The 9,348-nt window shown below is 32.8% G+C and overlaps 1 protein-coding gene across 1 annotated transcript; it reads left to right on the top strand.

Moving 5' to 3' along the window:
• The first annotated feature begins 2,145 nt into the window (after positions 1-2,145).
• LOC128158605 (uncharacterized) lies at positions 2,146-8,725 on the top strand. The gene is made up of 4 exons (XM_052821526.1): positions 2,146-5,439; positions 5,716-5,892; positions 6,838-6,983; positions 8,394-8,725. Exons 1-4 carry the CDS (start codon positions 2,235-2,237, stop codon positions 8,397-8,399), a joined length of 3,534 nt encoding a protein of 1,177 aa, XP_052677486.1. The 5' UTR covers positions 2,146-2,234; the 3' UTR covers positions 8,400-8,725.
• The last annotated feature ends 623 nt before the right edge of the window (positions 8,726-9,348 follow it).

Raw genomic sequence — 9,348 nt, 5'->3', positions numbered from 1 at the left:
TATGCTCACACTTTGTAATATTTTATGTATTCACATTCATATAATTCATCTAATTCTTTATATTGTCACATTCGTTTGATTCTTTGCACGTTTTATGAGTAAAAACTTATTTACAGAATTAAAGCGTTGAAAAAAATTCTGTAAATATAAAAGAGAGATAAGGACGAGATGATAACTGTCATCAGCAGAAACTATTTTATTAATTATTGTCCCAATATTGTTTGTTTCATCCATGATTTTAGTCAGACTGTGTTAAAGTGCGTCAATAACATATAAATCTCAAATTAGAGAGAACGTATGAGAAAGCATGTTATAAGCAACATATTTTCACCCACGCAAAATTTACTTAAAATAATATGTAGACTTGGATAAATGATCTGCATCATAAGAAAAACATTAGACAATACAAACACGAGATGTCAAAGTTGTTTAGTGAAAAATCCTAAAATTATAAGTAGTTTTCCCCCATAAGGTTAAGGAACAGGAGCAGAAAGGCTGAGTCATACATCCTTTACATGTAGAGTGTAGGTGTTTTCATGAAAAGCAAACTTTTAATCTGGCTACGCTCGTTAATCTAGGTTCCAGAACAATCACGTTTTATCATCAAAAAATGATAATTTATGCATTAATTAAAATAAAACGAAGGACAAAGCCAGAATAACATGCCTATATAAATCGGTTTTTGTTAAACCAAATAAAATGGACTGATGCATTTAACTAAAATGAAATTTCTCTGAAGACTAATGTTGGACTTCTAATGAAATGGATTATTTAATTAGCCCTTTGAAAACCATCTTTGTTCAACAATATCATGATAATTAAGGCACTGAATTATGATTCAAATTTAATTCTGGACCTTAATTGGATGTGATTGGCGAAGATTTTACAAGTTAATTTAACTGTCAATAGATCGTCTACAGTGAACACGGTTTACATATATTTAATGCTTGACTGAACGCTATCTTGGAAACGCTTTTCTTTTCTCATTTTTGATGTGAGTAGTCTGAAAGGTGGACGTGTATTTTTGGAGTTTACGCTGACTTCTGGCTCTTAGATATGGACAAGTGCTATTTGCATGAAAACCTTTGGATACAATTATTGTGACCAATAAATCTTAAGAAATCTCACTGACGGGGAATCTTAATTAATCCATTTGAATTAATTAACTGTACACACTTTGTGTCATTCTCAAGACTAGGCAAGAAGGTAAGATGGTTTCTTCGACTTTAAATTCTGTTTATTTTTTTTATTTGGTGATTTCAGCAAAAAGTTAATGGTAAATACTTAAAAAAGATGTAAATAAAAAAACTATTTGTTAAATGCGTTTTTTGACGTATTATATCTTTTTGACTATGTGCATGTACCAAAGTTTTATGATTTAGCATTAAATTAAACAGCTGTTTAATATAAATGCAATGTTAATTTCATATTAGTCAGGTTACTTATATGTATGTTTTATGATTTTTTTTTAAACGGTGAATGATGCCGCACTTACGATGTCATTTCAACAATATTAACTAACCCTTGAGTTTGTATTTAAGTAGAACATTTCCTATAACTACAATATTTCAGTTATTATAAAAGCTTTGGTTTTAGTTCTAAAACATGTTTCGGAAAAGCTATAAAGACGAGCACAAACAAAATCAGTTTACACTTACACAAAAATTAAATTTTGTAGCCAAATTCTTCAAAATATATATAGGCATTAATATTGCTAACATTTTTAAGATTAAAAAATTCCCTATTTTCATATTTCGTTTCGAATGCAATCATTCTTCAGAGTATATTTAAGACGTGAGTCAGTTTACGCAACGAGTAATAGGAGAAAAACGTGATTTTTATGTCATCAGGAAAGTAATTTATAGCGGCAGTTGACATTGTAAATCAAAAACCACTGAAGACGCTCACAGCTTCTGTGTAAATGAGTGTCACCTCATATTAAAAAGCTAATTCAACTTGCATTTGCGTATAACTGTGAGTTCAAAAGGTTTAATTGAAATTATGACTTAAAACAGAATAAAATTTAGAACAGAATTGTTAATATGAAATACAAATAAGCTATTGCAGAATATGTATGAAGATACAGACATGTGTAATTAAAGTGCTTTAAAGATCATTCTCTTTAAAAGACATTTTTATAAACAAAAAGTTAGAAATATATTCTTGATGTCACCCCTCGAATTTACTACCTTGAAAAAAATGCTTTATATTATGCCGATGGTAATATTTTGTAGATGGGTTATTGTACAATGAAGTCTCTTTTTCTGCTTGTCTCTTGGATAAACCTGGCCTATTCAACACACCAACATTTCGTTACGCCGGATCAGAAGTCGGCTATGCTAGGTTCTCTTAGCAGTCCTGAGTTTGCTGATGCTGCAAGTCCCCAACGAGTGGCTGTAGTAGACAATGGGTATTATAATCCACAAAAAACTCTGACATCACTTTCGTCGCTTTCAAGTTTCAATAGTGTGGTAGATAATATTCAGCAATTGCCTGATCAGATGCCTTATGATTCGTATCCTGGGGACCAGGCACCAACGCAAACACCAACGGATCCATATTTGATCCAAAAGCAACCTTTTCAAATGACCCCGGACTCTTACCCGCCGGTATCAAACCAAGGAGTTTCAAACACAAACAGCAATGTACTTAAAGGATCGAACAGACACAGTCCATTGAACAAAGACCAAATTCCGACCGAAAGCAAAATTAGCGTTCAAAGTGTACAGGCGAAAGAACTTAACATAACTCCAATAAAAAAGACCACGTTAGCAGATAAGATTGACATCACTAAACAGGAAAGGGCTTACACCATTGACCAGCCAACCATTAAGAAAGCAGTCAACAGACAGAAAATTGCAAAGGTCTCAGATACTACCTCTTCTATGTCAACAAATAAACCAAATATTCTGAAACCAAAAGCCATAAAATTTAAGAGTGGCGATACCGTTTATAGACTTGGTCAACAAAGTGCGTCTTATCGTTTTAAAGGGACATCGTTTACCAGATCACCTAAAACAACTGCTAAAACAACATCTGAACCACCGGTAACAAAAACTGATTTAAGAACCACTCAAATGGAAGAACTAAGAACAACGTTCCAAAATTCCATACTAGGCGGTTATTTTACAACAGAATCCCCGGTAACAATGTGGAAGCAGAGTATTGAAAAGGGACTCTATGAAACAACAAAAGGATTCAGTGTACCTATTTCGTCTAATCAGAATACGCCAAACCCTACAAGCCAGCCCCCAAACCCACACGATCATAGATACTCATTTGTCAATCCAACAGATGGAGCCGTTATTGGTGGTCATATAGTCAGTGGAGAAAAGCCGCCCTCTGATATTATAGTCAACCACCACGAAATGTCTGTTTCTGATAGAAATAAATTGTTCCAGAGAAGACAAACATTACAGCAAACAAACTGGAACCATAATCAAAGGCAGCAGCAACATAACGCATTAAGCACGTCATTATCTAACATGAAAACTCCACAAAAACCAAGACAATCCCCTGCAATTAAACCAACTGAGGTTCCTTCATCTGCACATGTAGTATCAAACACTGAAAATGTAGCAGACATCATAATTGGTGGAAGTCAGCAAGGGTCTCTTTCCATGAACACGGAACCAATAATGCCAAGACCTGTTCAACACGTTGTTGATAACTCTCATCATCAAAGTGTTCATACACAGATACAAGAAGTAAACACCCACATACCTCAAAATAAACCTCTGAATGAAATTGTAGATTTTCAGAACGGAAGAATGGGATTAGGAATGGGATCTCTCTCCAATTTCCAAAATGCTGAATCTAATAGTAATCATAACGAATGGTTGAACGATAAACGATTTGCAAATGAACTCGGATTTGGTCAGCAACCAGTTTCATCGCAAGTACCTCACAGTGACCAGGTTTTACAGAGACAAGAGAAAATGAGTCAAAGATTTGGACACGGTAATATGGCCCAAACACAAAGCTCCTCACAATATGTTGCAGGAGGTAATACAAATACTGGAAATCGCAATCATTTATCAAACGATATGCATGCCAAAAATATGGTAAATGCTCTTGAAAAGAAAAATTCGCATCCAAAACATGTTCAGAATTTTCATGGACAACGGCAACAACGTAAAAAACATAAAAATCCTAATAAAAACACAAGGTTAAACAATCAGCAAACGCTATCAAATGTACATCATAACAAACATATGGCAGTGAATCAACAACAGCTTCCCCATGCCAATCATCAGAATCAACAGCATCATAGAAGCCAACACGAACCAATTAATCATTCTCTAGGAGGGTCGCTTTCTAACCTAGGTAGAGCCAGTCTCCCAAGTACCACACACGAAAAGAAAAGAAAGGCTAATCAGCAAAGAAATCCCCCCAAAACCATGAATCATCAAAGACCACCGGTTGTTCCAAACCATCAGAATGGTCAGCATTTTAACCAAAGGACACAACAAGGTCATTCTCAGTTAGGTAGTCAGCAAAGCACTCATTCAGAACCAATAAACCAAGGCAGTTCCATGCAAAATAATCAGCAATCATTAGAACCTATGCGCCAGCAAGACAGCGCATTCAACAGCCAGCTAGGAAACCCTTCAGAATTCTTTGATAGACAAAATCAAATTCAGACTCAAATGCCTGGTGCAGAAAACGTTCAGTACAATATAGTCAACATGCCACCATCTCCAGCAGAATATTTTCATCAAACCGTTGAATATATCCCAGAACCTACAAATGTGAAAAGTGTTCAAAAATTACAATCGTCTAACACATTATACCAGAACAACAATATGCAAAATGGCGGAAGTCCATCGAGAGTAGAATATAATATAAGGAATGATAAGATAGAAACTAATTCGTATAATGTCATCAATGAAGTTCCAGCAGGCCAAAGGTGGAGACATAAAGAAACACATCCAAATATGAAGCAAACTGGTTTCGAACCTGAACCCATGGGGAAAATGACACAAAATATGTACCAAGTTGATACTTCTTTGTATGGAACACAGAACCAACAACTAACTCCGTCTAACAGTCTGAACTCAATCACACCTAAACTTAATCAGCGGGATATCATGGACACCTCATTTAACATGCCTAGAGAAATTATTAATAATCCTCATATCCAAATGCTTAACATAGAAAATCCGCGACAAAGTGACTTCTCCTTAACTAGTACAAACATTTTGGACATAAAACCAATTGACGGGTTGTCTTCAGATATTGTTCAGATTTCAGAACTAAAGAACAATATTCCTATCATAGAAATTCCAATTAATTACAATTACTATGAGACGACAACCGTGCCAGTAGTGGATCATAAACAGAATCTACACACGACATCTTCTCTAGCAGCCCAAGGATTCGGCATCCAGCAAGCCTTTACAAAAGCACCCGAGATGTTTCAGATGACCACTAAGAGCAGTAAGTTAAACTCATTTTAGAAAATGAGAAAGATTATCAATTGCTTTTATTTCGACAGATGTATTTTCTCACTGATGGCTATTTTGATTTTCGTAAAAGTGTCGCCCAACAACTGGTGAGAAATTAAATCATTTAAAGAAACAGAATTAATCAAACGCAACAAGATAAACATATAATAAAAAATAAGTGTTTAATTAACTTTTGCTGTGTTAATATAGGTAAATATTTCTACAGTACGAACCCAATCATTTACATTTAAAATTATTTTCTTAACAGCATGTGGTTACGAAGTCAATCCGTTCAACAAAAACGAGTACGCTATGAGCAAAGCGGAAGCTCAGGCTGGCCGGTTTACATCAAAATGTCCCGCGGGTTTACATTTCCGCGTAGACAGATGCCGCTGTGATTGGCCACAAGCCCAACCAATCTCCAGTTCCGGTTCAAGTTTGACATGTGAGTTGTTTCAAGTTATAACTTCCTGTCCAAAAATCCTAGAATAGCAATTTGGTAGGATAATGAAATATCTTTATTGGAATGTCTTTAAACTGATAAAGATATGTATTTCAATAGAATTCATAGATATATAATAATTAGAATAATCAATTGTTAAAGAGACACCAATAGAAATGATTATTATGCGATATGCATGTTGCATTTTAAAGATCCTTTGTATTTCATCAATTAATGTCATTTGTGCAAGAGGTAAATTTGAGAAAGAAAAAAAAACCCACTTATATTGGACCATGCATATAGATTGAAAATAAATGACATCCTATGAATTTCTAATTTAACTTTGGATCTTTATCTCTGACGTTGATAATTAAGGTTAAGCGATATATACAACATATAACGCGACCATTTGACTCTTAACACTGATCTATGCTGGTCACGTTAACACAGGCACGAAAGGAACTCTGTTGACTTTACTGAAAATTAATTACCGACTTTGAGTGATTTAATGTTTGTCTTTGTATCCTGAGGTCTACCAAATTAATCAAATTTTCAATTTAATTATTCTAAATTAAAAATCCAAATACATAAATGTGACAAAAGGAACACACAGGTTTTACATAAAAATGTTTTAGTTCAGTAACGCAATCAGAGTGATCGAATAAGTCCAGTTGACATTAGTCCGTCTGATATAAAAATTTGACTTTGGTTGAAGAGTTATTTAGAAGAACAACATTGAATATATAATTATTTACAAATCTTTTGAATGAAATTCGTTTTGACAAATATAGACACGTTGGTGGTTTTGGTTTGTAATGTTAAAAAAAGTAGATATGTTGTACGCTTATCACTTACAAAATAACAGACAAACATTAGTCAATATAACAAAGGACATTTTTTATTCGTGTAATTTGTGTTGGAAATGTAGATTTTTTTCTGTCCTTTTAGCTTGCCAATATGTAGTAAATCCAGCCAACAGGGGCCAATATGCCAATAGTTTACAAGATGCCCAGGCGGGCAAACTGTTTGACTGTCCAGCTTCTCTTCATTTCGATGAACAGAAATGTCGGTGTGATTGGCCATGGCCATTAACGGTAAATAATTCTTTTGAATACGTTTAAGCTTATACTGAATCTGAACATCTTAAATAAATTTAATGGAAATTATCAATTTATACAACTTTGCTGCTGCATCCAATACAATGAACATTTTTTTAAAGCAGATACAACAAATGAAAAACTGGGTACTAGTATATACTAGTCATAATAAGCTAGACGAAAAGGAGAGTTAAAATATCTAGATAGAATGTTAATGCTATTAATGATTCAATTTCTTCACGGAATGACATGGCGCAGTAATAAGAGAAATGTCACCAACGCCGTAATTCCTTAAATTTACATAAGCTTTTCGTAATTAAGGTAAATATTTCGAAATTTATGATAAGAAATTGACAAGAATATTGCCAAAAGATCTCGACAGTTTCATTAATTGCCTAAATATTATGGAAAAATAATCCGATCGGAATGGGATAAAATGTATACAACATGAACTTGTCATTTAAATGTCATCTCAAGCTTGCAATGTTGGTACATAGTTTGAATTCCAGGCGATATGGCTATTTAAAATGTTTCATTTTAAAATTATATTGTTACAAACAGAAAACAATCAGAAAAAAAAATCAAGAGTTTCTTTCTTTACATCGGTTTACAGTAATGTTTTGATATCAGCTGTATCAGATTAAACTTCACACAGTATAGTTATTCTGAAGTTATATAAATAAAAGTTTTTTTTAAAATAAATATTTGACTTTAAAATATGAGAATTGATATCACTTATTTCAAAATAAACATAATGAATAACGCACAGTCAGTTTATATATGACTATGAATTTGAGAACTGATATCACTTATTTCAGAACAAACATAAATGAATAACGCGCAGTCTTGTCAAGTATTTTCTTTATAGTTAAAAAATTTGATGGGTCTCCAAAATAGAACATTTTCCTCCATTCGTGAGATATGCATCATAGTAATTAACCCCGTCCATCAGCCCTGCCAGTCGTTCTGTGTGACATGAATCTAAATAAAATACGAACTGTATATTTTTTTTTATAGGAAAGATCATTAAAAGACTGCTTAGTATAATGGGCGCATTGTAATAACGACTGCTTGCATAATTCTTTCGAAAGAGTGTACGTGTTTATTTTTAAATCAGTAGTGGTTTTTATTGCGTGATGATGTATGCCGCATTGTTGAAAATAGACTTTTAAAGAATGCAATTTATTGTTATGATTAAAATGTGCTTGACATTATCTCTCTGTCATTTTTATTGTTCTGCTTTACTTTTGTCGTTAGAAAAATAACCACGGTCTCGTATTCGAGACAGACAAAATATTCCAAATAAACCTTGAGTATATCGCAATGATCTTTAACTTTAAAACAGAATAAAAGCAAAACAAAAAGACAGTTTTTACTGAAATAACATTTATTTTTTGTTTTATGTAGGCTTAACAGGGGTTCAACACCATTGATGAAGATCTAACCAGAATTTCAAGAGGGGATACGCCGGGAAAATACATAGGGCACCATTTATTTGAGGTCCCATAAATCAATTTTACTTCCGGTGAATAAACATTCAATGAAGTTCAAGCTGTTGTGATATTATTATTTATGTTGAAGTTCAATGTATATATTGTATATATTTAAGTGCTTTATATGAATTTTAAAATGTTTATTTTTTTGTTACTTGTATAAATGGAAGTTTGGTCCATTCATTAAATCGTCTCTTACCTACCATTACCATTTGTATCATCAGTTCATCAATAATTCAATTGTCATAAAAGTCTTAAATCTTTTATCTTGTTGTGTCATTTATTAAAAGATATATCATGTATTTTGAATCACGACCTATGTAATGATTGATGAAGAGTGTATAGAAAAAGCGGTCAACATATTAGAACCCCCCCCCCCCCCCGCAAAAAAAAAATTAACAAAAAAATCAAAATTTGGTGAGTGTCTTCAAGTAAATTTATATCAGTTTATCATATTCGAAATTCGCTCTATTTTCTAAAGTATAATTTATGTTCTAGTCATATTTTATTTCACTCGGTCGAAAAACTATTACTAATTTATAAAAATTTGAAAATCTTATTTGCGCTTTATAACCAGCCTTTTAATCAATATTGTTGCAGAAACATTGAAGAAATGTTACTTGTTCCTACTTGTTAAAAGTATGAGTATGAAATCCGATAAAATTTCTTTTTTCATCAATAAAACATTAAGTTGTGTAAGTTGATGTGTCTTAAAATCAAATAATTAAAATAAATGAACGAAAACATAAAATAAAGAAATGGAAAATAAATGAATTTTGTAATTAAAAAAAATTGAATTCTAACAACTATCTATCACTAAGAATACCGTAAATTGTAACCCCTTCCTGAAAAACGAATAAATAACTAAA

This window comes from Crassostrea angulata, chromosome 8, assembly GCF_025612915.1.
Source record: "Crassostrea angulata isolate pt1a10 chromosome 8, ASM2561291v2, whole genome shotgun sequence".
Lineage (NCBI taxonomy): Eukaryota > Metazoa > Mollusca > Bivalvia > Ostreida > Ostreidae > Magallana > Magallana angulata.
This window is presented reverse-complemented; position numbering and strand designations above follow the sequence as displayed.